At 38.5% G+C, this 19,557-nt stretch overlaps 1 protein-coding gene across 6 annotated transcripts in view; it reads left to right on the forward strand.

Annotated features, from left to right (window-relative positions):
- Nucleotides 1-19,557, forward strand: part of PCNX2 (pecanex homolog 2) — a 153,428-nt gene that overhangs the window by 93,502 nt on the left and 40,369 nt on the right. For all 6 annotated transcript variants that reach the window (XR_002436788.1, XR_002436787.1, XM_021391449.1 and 3 more), the window contains exons 22-24: nucleotides 1,085-1,193; nucleotides 5,738-5,867; nucleotides 19,119-19,177. Coding sequence is in view for 4 of the 6 variants with exons in the window: in XM_021391449.1 (XP_021247124.1) it covers nucleotides 1,085-1,193; nucleotides 5,738-5,867; nucleotides 19,119-19,177 (298 nt within the window). In the remaining 2 variants the exon portion in view is untranslated. The remainder of the gene's footprint in view (nucleotides 1-1,084; nucleotides 1,194-5,737; nucleotides 5,868-19,118; nucleotides 19,178-19,557) is intronic.

The raw sequence follows: 19,557 nt of genomic DNA on the forward strand, positions 1-19,557 counted from the left end.
GTGCAGACAAGACAAAAGATCTGTTCTGGCCTGATGCCAAGAGAGCTGGCAGAAAGGAAAAACATATTCCAGGAAATAAGTATATATCATTCTTGAATCAGAAACTGCTTGTTGCAGCACCAGGCATATTTTACAGAATGCAAAAACAAATTTGGTATGTTTTCCAACTTGTTCTCTGCAACAATAAAAATTCATGCTAGTGCAACATGTTTATGGTAAGATGATTTGATCTTGAAAATGCAACTATAATTCATGGTTAATGCCAAGCATATGCTCACATAGAGATGGCATCTCCCATGGCTTCAACAAATAAAAATGTTGTGCTTGTGAGAAATATGCCTGGTTTCCACGCACAGAGCCACGTGCTACACTTTTTGCTTCCTCTTTTTGCTATATTCATTTTATCCTGGGATCTCTTTTCCTGTAATACTCAAATGTCTAACTGGCAGTGTGTTATATGCAGCAAAAATCAGAACCTTTTTTCCTTCTTCCTAATTAGAATCATCAGATGGCTTGGGTTGGAAGGAAATCTGAAGCTCATCCAGTTCCAACCCCCTGCCATGGGCGGGGTTGCTGCTCCCTAGCTCAGGCTGCTCAGGGCCCCATCCAACCTGGCCTTGAACACCTCCAGGGATGGTGCATTCACAGCTTCTCTGAGCAGCCTATTCCAGTGCCTCACCACCCTCTGAGTGAAAAATGTCCCAATAAAATCTGATCTAAATCTCCCCTTTTTTAGTTTAAAGCCACTCCTCCTTGTTCTGCCGCTATCAGACTGCATAAAAGTTTCTCCTTGACCTGATCATAAGCTCCTCCTAAGTACATGAATGTTTTTACAGAAAGGTAGTCTGCAAGCAACCTCCCTGTGGTGGTTAAGAACGTACATCATTGTGTGTGAGTTTCAAAAGAAGAATATACTTTTGTCCCTTACTGAAGTTACACCTTAATGCCAATAAAAGATAATAATACAATAGAAGCTTTCTTACATTTATCCCAGTGCAGAGTTCTAAAAGGTGTGTCACTTTCGAATATCAGTACTTAAAACTACCTCAGTGCCTAAAATGTGTTTTGTTTGTTTGTTTTCCAGCTGTGGGACCTACTGCAAAAGTTGCAGTTCATCATGACATACATCGCTCCCTGGCAGATTGCCTGGGGGTCATCGTTCCATGTTTTTGCTCAGCTCTTTGCAATACCTCATATCCTTTATAAAGTTATTTTTCTTTATTCTTGAATTCTTTTTCATGTATATAATTTATTTACAGTGTTTGAACAAGGTGTGAAGTTTCCAGGTAACTTGTATTTTAAAATGTGAAAATGCTGACAGTAATTCCAGGGAAATATGGTTTTCTCTATTTCTTGACTGTGTAGGATCTGAAACTGGGAAACTGAATTCTGATGCAGACTGTTTTATTTATGACCTCCTACTTCTCATCCAGTCGCATATCCACAGTCCTCAGCACTGAATGCTGATGCATTTGGGAAGAAAAGGTGTGGCTGACATAGTACCTCCAGCTTTTATGTGTACGGGAGCTAGTTTTGTAAAGCACTAGGCGTATTGCTGACTGAGCTCTGAAATGCTGGTTACTTTCTCAGCTACTTCTAGTTAGTATATGAGGTACAAATTAATGTAAGTGAGCCAGTTTCTGTTGCAAAAGACCTGATTTTTTTCTTCTGTTTCAAAAGCAGCTGTATTTTAGCATTTCTAAATACACTTTTCATTGTGGAGCTGAAAAGCGTTCGTCTTTTTAACATTTCCACTCTGTTTTATAAATATACTCATCAATGCTAAAACAGTCCTTCAGAAACTGTTTCAGTGCCCATTCCAGGGCTATGAACATTTTTCTGTGAATGCGGAGAGTTAAAACACAGAGTTTAGTGACCTCCAAATGCCTGCAGAGATTAAAAATATAGAGAGGATTTTTTGAACAAAAGTGTTTCACTTTAAAGTCTAATTCAGTTAGGAACTTGATTTAATACAGGAAAAAAGTAGTGAAATAAAACACTTTAATTTATCAAATTTAACTTTATTGGCATGCTAAGCATTTTCAGAGACTATTCATTTCTTCCTTCCCTTCCAATGGAAGCTGTGAAAAAAGAGTTGGGTGAAGTGTTTCTAGTTGAGACCTGCTAAAGTGTTTACTATGTACTGTTTATTAGGTACATACATTTAAGTCTTTGACCCTTTCATCCTGTAGGGAATGGTTCTTTCCCTCTTGAGTGATTTTTTTCCCCTCTTGAGTGGTTTTTCCCCTCTGCTATTTACTGTGATATACTTAATCATATGCTGCATTGATTAACTGTGCATGTGTTTATAGATGGCAAATATAAATGGGAGTCTTTGACAGATGGAAGTAAAGACAGAATAAATCCCAGAAGGAGAGTTTTAAATTGGCTATTTACGAATGAAACGCATCATTAAAAAATTGTTAGTTATCAGAACATTTTGAATGATTTGTAGCAAGTTATAATGGAGTTTCACAACAAAAAAAAAATTATTTTCATCTCTGCTATAGGTGTGAATTGCAGGAAAGTATCTAAAGTTATTTAGCAAAACATCTGAGAACAAAGATTATATTTCAATGAGTTCCTCTTTGATCACATATTTTTGCACAGTGATAACTTTGCTCTTGATAGAAGTACCAATTAAGCTTTGCAAAATGGAAAGCACTAACAGTGTTTAGTTTATTTACACACTTATTACTGAAGTGATCTAAATTAGCTTTCTATTATTTATATTTATAATGTCCTTCGTAAATGAAAATCTGTCTTTCAAAGCAATGTTGCAATAAAGGTACTGGTTTAATGTCCAAGTTACTATTCCCATAACAATTACTCTGCCTTTTTTGCCCAGTATTTTAATTTGTTGTTACCATAACCCTGCAGACAGTACTAATGAATACATATTGCAGTTTGCAGAGGCACTAAACCTGCCATTACTTTGCAGAGTTAAATATTTGTGGCTCTTAATTGCCTAGATCGCTTCCACAAACAAGACATCAAATTTTAAATTTAAAAGCTCTTAGGTGAGTTTTTGCTGTAGAACTCAGTGACAGAGAAGTTCCACTCACTTCATTCAGGTGTGCAGGGAATGAAGGGCAACAAAGCTGGAGTGTTGCCTCGAGGGCATTGTGGAGTCTCTACCATTAGAGATCTTAGGGAATTCAGACAAACATCTGTCAGGAGACACAGAGGTTTAGCTGTGGCTGCTAGGTGATCTCAGTGACTCCACAAAGCCCCTTGCAATTCTGCAGTTGTGACCTGAGACATCGGAAACAGAAATGGACTTCAGGCTGGAGGAGAGATCTGCTACGTCATTTTTCAGAGTTTAAATGGGTGAAATGAGATTGTGTTCATTTCTTTTAAATTGTCAGCACGTTGAGAAAGTCAGTCTAGTTTGTAGTCAAAGCAGGTTTTTACCTAATAAATGAACAATGAGATTTTGAAAGAATTTGTAGTTTAGATTATTCTGCTTCTGAGTGCTTCTGCCTTGAATGTGTCAGGATTACAACTCTAGCACCAGAAAAGAATGCCCTTTCCCAGGCCTGGAAGTGACCAAATGTCTTGGCCCATAGTAACTACAATTAAAATGTGGGTTTGGGGCATCAGAGGGTTTGGGCTGGATTTACTGCGTAGTTTTGTATTGAAGGAAGGGGATGGAAGATTTGTAAAACATAAACCTTTCATTTACTTGTTTTGAAGCTGATTTGAATTCAAACAGACTTTTAAATGATATTTAATCCTCAAATAGAATGTTTTATTTCATTCTGAACAGCTTTCTGTTAATTCTTCTCAAAATTTGATTTTGACCACCTTGAAAAGAAAATCCATTATTCACAAAGAAACAAATTCTGCTTCTACACTGTATAATGTAACAAAGATGGCACACAGGAAAACTCAATTGAGATGCAGAGCAAGAAAGAATGGCTGCAGATTTTTGATAGTTATATATATATACCAGATACATCAGATGTATGTATATCTGTGTATTACTGTACACATTTGCTCTAGGTTAATATTTCTGGTGCTGTTACTTGTTTTCGTGATACGTTTACATATGTGAAACACTTTATTAAAACCACTCTTCACAAGTCAAATGGGAAATAGCTTTTGACTTGCATGTAGTAGCGCATTATGTCTTTCAGCAAAAATAAAACTGTTGCTGCTGCTTATGTCTTTAACACAAACAGTTCACAGGGGAGTCCTAAATGTCTTAACTCATGAAAGTGGCAATTTTTAAATCAACAACGACATTAGAACTCTCTGTAGGAAACTTGATTTACTGCCCTTATCTGTTCTCCTTGCTCTTTTTTGTCTCTTCAGCTCCCATGCTTCCTTCCCTTATCTGACACTTGTAAATACTTGTTCATCTTTTGAAGTCAATGCTGGTTATGACTACAGGGTAATGTGACAGTTTAACTTTTGGTGTACTTGCTTCCTGCTCTGTGCTCTCTGTCACTTTTTGAACTTCAGACTCTAAGGGCAGCTCATTTTGCAAGTTCACTAATGCATAAAGACACCATTCAGGACCACTTTCTTTTAATATGTTTGAGGGATTGGAGAGAGATCTTTTGACAAATATTTATTTGCAGATTTTGCAAATTGCTTTGAAAGCATGGCTGGTTAGCCTTTTAATGGAAATATTGTATTGCAAATGATGCTACATGTGTAAAGATGTTTACTGTAAAGACTGTGGGGAACACATTATTAGAACTGAATGTGGTTGTTGAGCAATTTGACTTGAATTTAGTATGAAGTGCACTTGATTGCTGTACTTGATGGTTGCTCCTTTGTCCATGCCTTCTATATTTAGTATGTTCCCTCCAATGGAAGCATAAGGAAGGACGATTGGTCCCTTACACCAACTTGGAAACTTTTTTTCCTGAGATTTCATGGTCCTGGTATAAGTTAAAGAAGAATTAATGCCTAACAATTTTCCTGTTTTTTTTTTAATCATGTTTGTTCTAACATGCATCTTTTTCTTTGTCCTTATCCGTCTCCTAAGTTGCTTTCCAGCAGTCTAGAATAAGATTAAAGTAAATCATGGATTTATGCATTCATTATAGTGTCTGCATGATATTCTCTATTCCCCTGTCCTCATCTTCTCATTTTGTACATATTTCAAAAAGCATGAAATGCTGAACATTTTTTTAACTTATCGATCAGCATGAAATATTAAATTGTCAATAAAAACTAACCTGAAATTGTGCTTTTGAGCTGGCAAGTTGGATTGTATAGGCATAGTTGTTTCTTCACATACTAGCTAATTCCAGAATAAGCAGAAACTCACAAAATGAAATGTTGGCCTCACTAGTAGGATGATTCCAATGCAGAGAACTAAGAATTTCCATGAAAATAATTATTTTTTGGCATTGTGTGTTTTCAACCCTTTCTGTCAGACTCTCAAGAATCACTTTGTGTTGTGGAAGGTATGTTCGGTAGATAGAAAAAGGCACTGCTCTAGCTACAGTCAGGATCTGTCCTCGGGCAGAGGTTAGAGAAGAGTCACCCTACTAATACTGTACTCTATTCAAACTTGTCACCTCCATTACAACTGTGCAACACTGAAAAGACATGAATTACATGTTGGTAATTGGCAATTTGGCACTGCCTGCCTTCCTTCTCCCTTCGCCTCTTTGGTAAGATAAGCAATAAAAGGGCAAAAATGGTTTTAAAAGTTGCCTCAGAAATGATTTGAAAGTATGACTAAATAATCTGTGTTACCTTAACTTGCACTTTTCAGACTCTGCCATGCTTTTTTTCCAAACTCTGGCCACTTCAGTCTTTTCTACTCCACTGAGTCCATTTCTTGGTAGTGTCATCTTTATTGCATCATACGCAAGACCGATCAAGTTCTGGGAGAAAAACTACAAGTAAGATTATTCAAAAGTTATTTTTAAAGGTTTTGGTCTCATTCATTTCTTTTCTGGAAGTATTTTTCTTTCCAAAGATATTCCTTAAATTGTTGTAGGCCATGAGGAGTTAATCTTTTGAATCTTGATTCTGATGTTTTACTATTTCATATTCATTCAGTTGTTTCTGAAAATGTATATAAACAATTATCTGTATGCTACAGATGAACTGTCACATTGCATTTGTTTTACAGGCATACAATAACAAAGCTGTGAAAAAAACCAATGGTAAAACTCCCAGTTGTCAGCCTTTTTTTCTTGCTAGCTAGTGTTAGCAACTAAATCTGTTAAGCCTTTGGCACTACAAGTCAGGCTGCATTAATATATTTTATACTGGCCTGATTAAATGTTAGCGCTGGGATATGGCAGGTAACTCTCATAGAGAAGTGATGTTGAGTGTGCATTGTAATTACTTGCTACATCTGATCTTAAAGTTTGACATAGGAATTTGTTGTTGTTGTCAGAATTTAGCTGTCATGAGGACATAGACTTAGAATATTGAACAGATTGAATGAAGAGCTGCTGCTCCTTTTACCCTGTAGGATTTCAGAGTGCTTGGTAACTGGGATTGAAGGGTTTCCAACAAGAGTAGCAGATAAAAGAAAACCCTGTTTTATTCAGCTGGAGGTAGTTTTCAGAAGGAATGCCTACCAACATGTAACTGGGCTCTGAGTAAATGTGGCAACTGCAGAACACTGGTGGGAAGCACAAAGTGAAAGTTGTACTGGCTGAAGCAGGATTTGGCCAGGCCAGTGAGAAGTGCTGTACATATATCACACATCTTGTATTCGATACCACAAGCACCTTCAGAACTGGAAATGACAGTGATAGCTTCCTCCATCTCTTAGGGGAAAGGATCTGATGAGTTTCTGAAGAGTTTTATTTTTTGTTTGAATTTGACTTGTGTTAGTAGGCAAATATGTATTCCTCTATAAAGAAACTACAAAGTCAAGTTAAAGCTTCTGAATATGATGAGATTTGTGGAAAGCTTTTGGAGCAAGCTGAGCTTTGTACGCTTAACAAAATTCTTTATCACACGTCCTTTTCTGGGTCAACAAGTTCATTTCACTGAAGGTAGTCTTGGAAAGGCAGGAAGCTACTGCCTATCCCACAGACAGCTTTACATTTTTGGACAGAAATTTTGAACCGTAGGAAATGGAGAACTGAACATTTGCTGCACTTCAACCAGAGCGTTTTGAAGGCGCATGGCTTCTTTTCTCTGTAAGGTTAGAGAATCAGACTCATTGATTGTAGGCACATTGCTTCCATATGGTTAGATTAGTGTGATATCTGTAGGTTAATGCAGAAGGAAATAGATGGGAACATTTTCATTTGCTTTGAGTTGATCTAAAACTTTTGGGACAAGATGAACAGAACAGAAGATATTCAAAGGAATTTCAGAAGATGGTGGTTGATGCTTAAATTAGGGAGTCTTGTTTTCATCAGTATTGGCCATCAGTGACTCCTACCAAAGGAAGTAAAGAAGTTGATGCTAATCATTTTTGAAAATAGAACCCCGTGTCCAAAGAAAAATAACATTTTAATGCTTTAAACTACTGCTGCTTGCCCTTTCAAAATAAGCTGTAACTACAGCTTTGTCTTCAATGTGAGTGCTCAAATTAGAGCTGTGAAAAAATTGTGCTTTGTTGTTTGTTAGAAATTGTAGTATATCTTTTGGTCTTGTCACCTAAAACACAAAACCCACAAACTTTCCCTCAAAAACTGTTCAGAAATAGGAAGCAGCCTTGTAGGATACTCAGATAATCATCAAAGTGAAATAAATGTTTGCCTGAACCTGTGGCATTCCACAATACACACCTCCAAAATTGATGTTTATTTTGTCCCTAGCAGTTCTGACTCTCCTTTGTCTTGCTTGCATTTCATTATTTCGTTGCTCACATGAAGAACTGAGCAGAGTGAGTAACAGCTGGACTGAAAAATTCCAGGGTCATTAAAGGGCCACAATTGAAAGACAGAAAAATTCAGGGGAACAAAATAATATTGTATTTAGAGTAGGGAAATTTCCTACAAAATGCTTGAAATAATCAAATAAAGTGAGACTGGTGTTGCCTTACTGCCTTAAATCTTGACCCTTCAGTATCTAAAAAAATTAAAAGGATGGCATGACTGCTTTCTTTCAGAGCTGTGGAGTTAAATAGGCTCAGGAACTTGAACTGGAAGGGGAGGTTGTTCTTTCTCCTCCACTGACCTTTCTTTGGGCAGCAGTGCCTTAGAGAAGGACGCATGCTGAGTTTTTGGTTGCTACAAGACCAAACACAGCACACAGAGGCAAGTTGTAGTATGGATTTCTTTTTGGAGTGCGTTGACAGTTGCTTTTGCTAAATTTGGCTCAGAGTAGTCATGGAAAGTCACAGATTCAGTACAGTGGAGTTTGGGATAGATGAAACAGACCTGAACTTTTTTTTTTTTTTTTTTCAATTCTATACTCATTACCAGTTGACAGGGACTTTTTCCCAGGGGAAAGTTACTTTCAGTGTGCTTTATATAGCTTTTTTGTTTTGCTTATTTTGCATACTCATTTTCAAACACTTCCTTATCATGTTGATGCCTACATTAAATTATCATATTTATTTTAGCTACTCAAAAACTCATTTATGTTTTTATGAGATTACACAGATAGTTATTTCCATGGCTATATTTTTTATAGTTTAACCTGTTAACTACAATAACCACAAGCAATTTTGGTAAGCAACCTACATGTCCTAACTTAAAATGTGATGGTTTTGTTTATCTTCCAAGTAATTAATAAGATTGCATTCATCCTTCCTGTTTATCAGTATTTGCATACTTTTCTGCTGTCAATCAAACTACATTCTTTTGTTGTTTTATTTGAGCAAAACCTGTTTTTGCATACTCCGTTTTCTCTCATCTCATTTGGGCCAACAGTGTGAAATTAGATGAGTTAAAAGCGTCAGGTTCGTTCTCTGTAAAGGAAATCCAAAACTGAAGCTTTGGGCATGAACAAGCAGAGAGCTCCACATTATTAAATGGGAGGTGGGCTCTTAGGGAAGTCGCTTGGGCAGTAAGCAGCTTCTCCATCTGTGTCTTAAAGTGTTGTCTTGGTTGTCATGACCTGGTGTTTTCAGAGAGCACATGAGCACGTTTTAAGTTTCTAGTGTTACCTTTAGTCCCAGTTTTTTTGCTGGCTGCAGAGAAGTTTGGTTCCTTAGGTTTCTGACAGGACATCTGCCACTCTGGATGGTGTGATTTGTTGTTGAAAGTCTTAGAGAATTCAGATGATAGCTTGTTTGTTTTTTGGGGGGAGATGGAGAAACTCAAATGGGTAAAAAAAAAAGTTCATTTTGACAGTGAGCAAACTGTGAAATTCCTAGCAAGCTCCTCAAATTCAGGAACCATGCTGTGCCTGTTTGTGCTCTGGCAGTGTGTGCACAGAGCATGGGTGTTCCTCCTCGGAGCTGACATATGCTGGTTGTTTATAGTGCACACTTCTGGGCTCACTGCAGTGAGAAGCCTGGTACAGCTGTGCATCACAGAGGTCAGGGATCTTTTGGGGGAGAAAGGGAAGGGTGGTTTTAAGAAGAAAAAAAATCTGGCAGTAGAGTGGGAAGGTTAGGAAAGAATGACCTCTCATGCAACCATATTTTACGGCTTTTGCTGCCATTGTTGTTGATAAGAGAGGGGTGTAAAGTCAGAAGGATGGCCTGCACTCAGGAGCTGATTGCCCCATGGGAGTCCAACTCTGAGAAATTTTCTCTTTAAAAAAAAGTTTGGGTTTGTCCTGCCGTCAGCCTGAGTTCTGCTTCCCAGTTTAAAGGGTCCTGTTTCACTCTTTATTTTCTCAGCTGTTGGAACAATTAGGCTGTAGATGTCAGAGAGAGAAAAGGAAATAGCAGTAAATCTTGTTTAATGTATAGATACTTTAAAGCATAGCTTTGGTTGAAATGCTGTTGTTCCATTCCAGTGCTTTGCTTTCTTTCTTAACTACTTTGTCTCTCTCCTGTCCTCCCTTCCCCTTATCTTGCTCTGTATCTTGGATATGGGAACTAACAGAACAGAGCACAAAGTGCAGTTTCATTCCCCAGTGGATCTAATCCCAAGATTGTGCAGAGCAGACCCTTCTCTGCTGCAGCTGTGACTTTTCCCCACAAACAGTGAGCTGCCACCAGCACTCTGGGATTTTCACTGCCTGCAAACCTCTCTCCCCTCTCATGTGCTCTTTTCTGCCTCTGTTCTTCCTTGGTCATCTGGTTTGGTGCCTGTTTTTGGGTAAGGCACAGCTTGCATTTGATTTGAAGGGTCTCTAGTGAATTACTGTCTGGTGTAACTAAATTAGTTAGTGTCTCAAAAGAGGCTGTGATTAAATTGCCAGTTACCTCAGAACAGCATTAACAGATGCCTCTCTCTGTTTGAGAATATGTGAGCGAGTCTTTCTTTTCTCCAAGTGCATCACTATGTTGTTGCTCACTCATTGTGGTCTGGCAAACAACCACCTGTATAAGGTTCATATAGCTGGGGATAGAGGGCAAGGAGAACCAGTCCTGCCTTAGATTTAGTGCAGCTGCCATTTTCTTTTTTTCCTACTGTCTGACATAATTTGTCTATCATGCACAGCCTGCAGGTGGAATGGGGAGAGTTTTCCCAGTGTGAGCATAACTAGGATTGACCCCGCATTGTGCACGTGTGTGGGAAAAGATGTGAAAAGTACCCATCTGCTCCTTTCCCTTTTCCCATAAAATAACAAGCCTTCCACTTCCAAATTATTACTTTTTAACGTACCCTAGTGCATCTGGTTTCCCTGTGAGCCTGCTCATGTGGTGCAGCTGCCAAAAGCCCTGCTCCAAACACAAAATGCCATTCACCCATGACTGTCAGTGGGCCTTGCTTGGGAGCTGCAAGGTCTTTTTTTTTTGGTCTTTTCTTGCTATGTTGTTTGATTTCTCACATGTTCTTAGACCTCCATAGTAGTGATGTTTACAGAGGAACAACTGCAGCAAATGTTTATAGTTCAGTAGTCTTGGACATTGATTTATAATGAATACTTTAAAGAAAGGTATGTTAACCTCTGAAGCCGACAAGTATTGTGTGACTTAAGAGGACCCTTTTTCCCCAAAATCTACTGTTTCCTTATTTCCTCAAATATTGTTTGAGAAATCTTGTGTTCTGACTCTGTCACTGACAATTCCCCTTCCTCAGAGTTCAGTTTTTTCTGTCTATTATTTCCAGCCACTGGCTTGAAAGCCCAGCCATGAGTTCTGCAGTTTGTTGCCATCTTTGTAGTTTCTTAACCGTTTCTTTAATTTATCCAATCTAAACTGCTATTTTTTTGCATTTGTCTCTCTGACTGCTTCTGTTTTTGTGCTGTTTTTATAAACCAATCAGAAAGAAGCACTGTATTCCAATTGCAAGATTTTACGGTATTGAGACTTCAGTTCCTTTGTTATTGGTTATTAGTCAGTTATATCTATGTTAGTCCTTTTGGTGACTGTGGCTCTTTTAAGAGGTCTTCACTGGGTGGATCACAGGGCTCTTCCAGGCTTTTATTGAGTGTTAAGTTAGTTTACAACTCAGCAAAATAGTGCAGATTTCAGCATGTAGATTAAACCAGAATGAACATTCATTAGTGCCCAGGACTTATAAGTCAAAACAAACAGAATCAATGAATAGTTTGAATTTTTGGTCATTGTCTTCAAATCAGAAGTTTCCTGTACACAGGGCTTGTTGAATTTATTGAGCCTTTCTCATGACTTCAAAGGAATTTAGATCCTTGAGTGCTCAGCCTAGCTTGCCACTAGGGGATTCTTAGGCCTGCCCGCGGGTATGGTGTTCCTACTGACAACAGCAGCCCTCCCTACCTGGCAGTGATGCAAAAGCTGAAAACATTGAAATTGCTGCTGGTTTTCCTTTGTTAATCTTCCCTTACGGCTAGAATATTTCCCTAGCAAAGATGATTTTGGGAAAAAAAGAAATGTTCCTCTATCAAAACAGTGAATATGACTACTCTTTGAGAGGTTGTGCCCTGTTCTCCAAATGTATGTCTGATCATGGTTCTGGCATTGCAGGTGAGAATAGAGAAAACCAGAACTTTTGAATAACTTTGCCTGTACTTCAGTCTTAGCTCTTTATGAGTCTCTGAAGTTGCGTGCTGCTCATTAAATTTGTTCAGCTGATTGTCTTCTTGAGACCATTCTCTCTTTCCTTCCCGCTCTAGTGCCTGTACGGTATACATTTTCACATTTCACACCATCAGCACTGCCACTGAACTTGTGCCTGCAGCACTGGACTGTTGTGAGAGTCTTTAATTCCCTTCAGTGGGTGTGCAGGGCTTTGAGGTGCTGCTTCGGGTATAGCCTTAGGCCCTAGAAGCCTTGCTAGAAATCATGCCCCCCTCAGTGTCTTGAGCTGTCATCTTCCCCTCAGCAAGTGGCCTTGTGAGCGTGTATGCCCCTTTGGCTGCTTGCTGTAGCACAGATATATGCACATGTCCTCTCCAAGCCAGGCCTTGCCTTATTGCTTGACTTCACAGTTGGACTCATAGCTGTCTGGGAAAAAACAGGTGAGGAAAAACAGACCTTTAGCTGAATAGAACTGGTATTAAAATTAGTGTTTTCGAAGTTGTCAAGAGTTTTACACTCAAGGGAGACTACAGAAAATTCAAAGCTGTATTTCTGCAGTTTGGCGGTATCTCTTTAACTGGTAACATCTCCTCTTCTCAAATTTTGCCTGTGGCAGTCAATAAAACAAATTGAGGCTAATTGAATAGGAGCCATATGTGTGATAATTAATTGGGAGTGCATTCTGATTCAGTGCTCTGTAGTTCCCTGCAGAGTTGAAGATGCATTCACAACTCCAGTTCATTGAATCATTTTAAGAGGACAGAATAAAGACAGAAGGGAGGCATCAGAGAAAGAATCCATGCTGAGGCCAGGCAGGAACACAAGCAGAGATCAAAACCACAAGCAGGATAAATGAAAAGGGAAAGGGGTGGGCAAAGAAGTGAAACACATGCAGTGGGAAATCTGAGAAGAAATTTATAAGCAGGAATTCAGACATGTAGAGGAAAAGAAATCATGAGCACAATAGAGGAGGATTTCCTAAGATGTTTAGAAAGGAAGACAATAGCAAGGAGGAAGAGAGAGATGAGAATGGACTCATAAATTAGAGTTAGGAAGCAGGTAATATTTTAAGTACTTAAATGGATGTGCAGTGACTCTAAATTTTTATCTGTTGTTCTTCTAATGCTTAGCTTCCAAATTACATAAATCTAGTGAGATCAAATAAGCTTGTGCAATTTCTGTCATGTTGAGTATTGGAAATCTGTCCAAGTGCATTTCTTGCAAGTTCTGAGCAAGAGTTCATCTCATTCACTTGGGTAATGTAGATCACCTCCTGTTTTAGATTTAACCAAATCTAACATTTAGGTGCAGGCTGAGGTTAGGAGACCTCAGACCTTCCATTCAAGAAGATGCCTACTCATCCAGCACTTGTCAAGATATAAAGACAGATGAGAAGTTGACATCACAGAGGAGATGTTCATTCAAACTGAAGTGATGTGCAAGTTGTGTACAGATAGCAGCAGGGAATAATTCATGCTATGGCTTGCTCAAGTCTCAGTTGTGTCTTGATATGCTAGGGAGTATACTGGACCCAAATTGCCTGAGTGCTCAGAAGAGCAAAATGTAAAATTCATGTCGCTTCTTTCTGAGATTATACAAAATATGGAGTTATATCACCATTGCCACTGAGAATCATCCCAGAAGCTTTGTGCTAATTGGCACTAAATAAATACTGGATGAATGCTAGAGAAGTATTTTTTATCTTTTGACTAGTAATTTTTGCTCTCAAAATACCATGTAGTCTCCATGTGCTGGGAGACTTTTTCAGTCTGAAGAGTCCTATAGGGACTACCATAATGACTGCTGTAAATGATCAGCCTTCTCAACAGTTCTTGCAATAATAATTGTGTAATAAAACCTTAAAATGTATCCCTGCTGGATCTTGTGCAATTGTACAGTAGTGGTAAAATTTTTGTTATTTTTTGGTGTGGTATCATTAATGCTTCACTCCCAGTTTGATGGCACTGAAACAAGTTGATTAGCTTCTGTTTTGTCTTCCTGCACCTTTTGCTGAGAAATCTGTAAATATGGAGAACCTCTTAATGATCTAAACTAGTAATCCTGGTGTAGACTTTCTTTGTAAGACATCATTCCCTAGTGTTTTATTCTTGTATTTTCCCATACATTCTTTCAGTCTCTGTCTCCTAATTTTGTTTGTAAGCAGTCAACTTGTGTCTAAAAGTGACAATTAAAATGTAGAAGTATTCTGTTATAATATTGTGTACTGAAAAAGCTCAACAGCACTTCATCAGCATAATGAATGTTAAGAATGAATTTTGAAATATCTTGCTGTCCTTTCCTCCTTTCATGTTGCTCAAGTAATTTGCATCTCTCTGCGTGGAGTAAGGGAAGTAAACATCTTGGTGCACTTGCTGGAACAGCTTCCAACACTTTGGTGTATATTTTTTAGCAATCTGATCTTTCACTCTCTCTTTTTCTGGCGAACGCTTCACCAGGACTTTTCTCATTGCCTCCTTTTTACTCTCCAGCCTCTTACAGTTTCTAAAGTTTTTGCCTCTTCACCTTCATGGGCCCGTTGTGCTGCCTCTTTTGGAAGCACCAGTGCCTGAGTCCTGCAGGTCTCTGGGCCAGAGGTGGGCACCCTTCCTATGATGTCTGTGAGACACATGATGGGGAAACCAGAAGAATAGCGCTTGTAATGCTCTTGTAATGCTTCAGATGCAGGTTTTTTTTTGTATATAATTATCACATTTGCTTTTAAATTAGCAGCATGTCTGAGTTGTGCACACTGAGGCCTAGCTGGTATGTAAGGTGCTGTGCTAAGCACGACCCTTCCAGGCATGGCAGGGCCCCAGCACTCCATCTGTGATGACGAGAGCAAGCATAGACATCTCTCTGCAGTTGGCACAGTTCTTCCACATACGAAGCTCATTGTGTTGCTTAGTAGAAAATATCTGACAGTAGTGAGTAAAATGTCTTTTAAAAGGTAAAGCACCATCAGATAATGCAAAGGAAATTAAGCATGGTAGACAAGGTAAAAAACTTTACAAGAAATTTTGGTAAATCATTAGTGAATGTTTTGAAGTATTCAGAAGCTTAAATGACCTGGCTAACAAATAAGAGGTGAGCTCCTCTGCTAAACCTTTGAATGTCAGAGTTCCCCTGCAAAACCTTCAAATTTCAGAGCACTTGGGTGGGCTGTTTAATCCATGTTTGGCCACTCAGCTTTTGATTCACACCTCTCACTTGCATCCCTGTTGGTGCAGGATAACAGAAACCTCATTCTCAGGAAAAGCAGGCTTCAGAATAGGCTACAGTGTTAAGTGGTCTCAATGGTACCTCAGAAAATGACCACAAAAAAACCAAAAACAAAACCGAAGAAGCTCTCAGAATGAATTGTAAAAAATGTTTAAGAAACTAAAGGACAGGAAGCACAACAAAAAACACTGATAATAAAATCTTCCTATGTTTTAAAAGGATGCTTCATCAGCAATGTCTTTAACAACTGGAACTTTTTTACACCTTAACCCTTCTCCAGTTTCTTAGCATGCAATCAGTGCCACTTTTTATTATTTCTAGATGAAACACTGGAGGAGGGAGAGAGGGATGGAAAGAAGAAAGCATGAAGAATAAAAATCAGAGTGAGTGATCAGGAAGGAGATATTGTTTCCATTTATAAAAGATCTTTCCTTATTAATGTGAGTTAAACCTAGAGCATGTCTTCCATGCAACTGCCCAGAAAACCTGGGCACGGTTATGCACAAAGGGGCTGTCAGCCTTTGTTGTTGTAATCATGCTGAAATACTCTGCCTTTTAGATGAAATTGATTTAAAGCTACTTGGGCATCCTCACACTTCCAATTAGTACCATCATTTTTGCCTTTGGTGTCCTTCAAATATTCATAGATGCTTGCTTATTCTGCTGTTTCCTCATTCACCCCCCTGCCTTGCTATCTTAGCCTACTACTACTACTACTACTGTGTTTTTAATGTTAAGCCTTCCATTTATAGTGCCAGCAGCATAAGACATTCAAATGGAAATGTTTTTTTTTTTTCCAGACTCCGTGAATAATCATAGAGCTGCAGCACAGTAATGTTTCTTCCTGTTAGACTTGTCTGTTAGATGTCATGGAAAGATGGATTAAAATTCATTGGATACAGACAGAGGAAAACTTTGGATCTATGCTAGAAAGGCATCTCTTGCATTCCCCCAGAGGGGACTGCTTTCCTTTGTTTTGTTCTCTTTCAAACTATATATCCCCCACTTCACTGCTGGAAATCTTGAATTTGTGTTTTGGGGCAAAGTTCAGCAACAGCAAGGTGGATGGAACAGTTATTTTCATCTTCTGGAAATAAACACAGATAATTTTTCCCCTTGGTTTGCCTAATTCTCAGCATCCACTCCAGGCTGCCTGAGTTGAATCCTCCCCTCTTTTCTGCCCTTCTAATGAAATTGGGAGAGTAAGGTGGGAGAAGAAAGTCTTTCCAAGTTGACAAACAAGATGATATTTTTGGACGGTAGATGCATAGAAAATGACTTGATCCTTCTGCAAAGTAAGCAATAATTACAATGACATGAACAGTGCCACACAAACCAGTAAATTATCTGAGTGTCTATATGAATGATAGGCTAAAGGAGCATGAGTTAGATATTTCAGGAACTAGGAAATATGTTGGCTTTAAAATAGCTGAAGAAGTTCAAAGACAATCACTTGCTCTCAGGGGCAAGTGCTCGAGGACCTGTGCTCAGTTTGCATGGAATAATGCAATTCAGGAAGAAATCCAATTACTGAGCTAATTATCACCTTGTACGAGTGGTAACAACCAAATTTAAGGCAGGAAGCCACTGGAGGAAAGCCCAAATGTCCCACTTGTCCAAAGAAGTTCACTTTATGAGATCCTAGTTGACAGCAAAAAAGACCAGGAATAAAGGTGTAGCCAGCTGGAGCGTAAGCAGCAGTGCTTTGGAGTTTAATGCTGTGCAAATTCCTGTTGCCTTCAAGAAGGTGCAAACATAGCTACAGTTACTTGTAATTGTGGAAGATTTTTTAAGTCCAAAGTGATTACCTTGAGTGAATTTATTCAAGTAAACTGAACTTCAGGATGAAAGTGGTTCTCTCTGCTTTATCAACTGTATATATTATCCTCAGTCTTCAGAAAAAAAATGAAAATTATGCTTTGAGTATCTCTGGTAGTATCTGAAGATTGAATCCTTTCTTATCTCATGTCCTGAGGCCCATGTTTTCTAAGATTAAGAAATTGATACTGTGCTTAGAGTGGATGAAAAAGCCACAGCAGAGCCTGGTTTGGCTTTGTGAGAGCCATTCTGCTTCCTTCCCTTCTTCTCATTCAGGCTGCTTCACCTGTCACAGAATCACCTGCAGCACTCACATCTCTCCTAAAAAAGGGAAAAGGAAAAAAAAAAAAGGAATTAAATGGAGCCCGAGTTGTATGCTGGACAAAATGTTCTGTATATAGGTTGGAATTTTCCATTTACTGCTTGATTTGTATGAGTCTGAATGTGCTTCAAAAACAGAAAAGCTTTACAGGTTCATTAAAATTTCGAGTAAAAAGTAGTATTGACTCGTACTTCATTCTGCCGCACTGATTGCAGAGGGACTGAAAGCTAATAAGTAGTCTCATAATCTTAATACAAGCAATTTTGAGAATGGCAGTGTTTCTCTGCTGAGAATGGAAAACTGTTTGAATTCTACAACCTAATCTTTATGCTTACTCTTGCATATGTTGCATTTGCAGGTGGATGTTTATCAGGATAAAAGAATTCTGACAAGCTTTTTGAAGTAAAATCATTCTTTATATTCCGAATCACTTAGGAATCCCTCCCACGTTATCATTTTCTGTTACATAGGAAATGAAGATTGTAGTTCTTCTTGTAACTCAGCCAACCAGAGGAAGGAAGATAAATAATACATCAAATGAAATGTTAATGTATGTAGATAATATACTAATATTAATTACAAATAATTCTAATTAGGACTCATATTTTCACCAACTGTATTTCTTGCAAAGAAAAGAGCATGTTTTTTATAAAGCAAAAAGAAGTAGTTGAATGGGAGTAAAAGTACAGCAGTTCTGTTACCCTTTTCTACAACATGAAAGTGTGGCTCTGTTAGTTTGCTGGTTAGTTTTCCACAGGTTGGTTGGTTGGTTTGTTTTTTTTCCATAGCAGTCAGCTGTAGAAGGTGGATTAAAAAAAAATTCTGACATATGGGATATCAGTGGCATTCTTCTCTCAGTTCAGCTTCAGCATGAATTTATAACTTGAGCTTACAATCTTCCAGGCCTTTAAATAACTTGCATATAGAAAACATGTAAGAAATCTTAAAGCACCATTACCAGAGCAGTATTTTGGGGAAATAATGTATGTTTACTGTAGCATTCCTGGTAGCTGAAGCTTTCATTTGTACCCTGAAGGCTTGGGAGATGGATACTGGGTAGATGCTTTGGACTTCTGGTGTTGAGTATACCCTAGTCACCATAGGAGCCGCTTCCTTCTGTTGGACAGAGCTTGCCCACACTGATTTACTCGTTCTTTATCTTCAGACTTTAAGGTGTCTTTTGTAACAGATAGGAATAAAAGCTCCATCCAGTCTGCCTTACAGTCCTTTCCATTCTGTGACTATTTTTCCTATGGGATTTATATTCTACTGGTACAGTGAAAATTTTGAGTAGGGGCTGTGTCATTCCTAAGGGAGACAGGATTTCCATGTTTATGGACTAAGTGCCCTCAGTTCACTCTATTTTTAAGAAACGAGAACAGGGAATCTCACATTGCTGCCTAGGTAAATAAACCAAATAAACTAAGTGTTTTTATTTTCCTTTCATGTTATACACCTACAGAAATGTTTTCAGACAAACAAAGCCCATAAACTGAGCTATTAACCTTAAGGCTTAAAAGGGAAGAAAGACTGATTTAGTACTCTTTCTGTTTAGTATTTTGGTGGCACCTGACTGATGTTCTTCTGGAATCAATATGTATACATACTTGGAATAAACTGATGACCAGGTTAGAAGTGTAAATTGCGTGTTGATATAGAATATGAAGATATGTTAAAAAGAAAATACAAACATTTGTTTGGGAGAATCCTGTTTAAAACATAGTAGGCTGTACAACTGGCTATGTCTTTGTTTTCTAGCACCAAGAGGTCGGACCATTCCAACACAAGACTGGCAATTCAGATTGAAAAAGATGCAGGTATGGCTTGGGAGCTTGGGTAATTTGTTTTGCTTGATTTGCAAAATGTGATGTGTTTACTCCATTAAGGCTTTAGCTGGAAAGTTAGAGAGATTCAAAGGGTTTAAATGTTGTGGGAACAAACCAGAGTGTTTTTAATATAACAGAACACATTAAGTCACGTACCTTGATAAATAAATTCGCTCTTGATTTACGTGAAACTGATTAAATAGCTGCTGGACTACAAATCACTTGGTAAATCACAGCCTTTCTGTTTGCATAGAGCACGTGGCAGACACTCTAGCTAGACTTGAAGGTCGGCCGTGGTCAGGGAAAGGTTTTGGAAAAAAGCAGCAGATTAACGGTGCCTCTATCACTAAGCAGTTTGGGCTGACAGGTAC

This window comes from Numida meleagris, chromosome 3 (genome assembly GCF_002078875.1).
Source record: "Numida meleagris isolate 19003 breed g44 Domestic line chromosome 3, NumMel1.0, whole genome shotgun sequence".
Taxonomy (NCBI): domain Eukaryota; kingdom Metazoa; phylum Chordata; class Aves; order Galliformes; family Numididae; genus Numida; species Numida meleagris.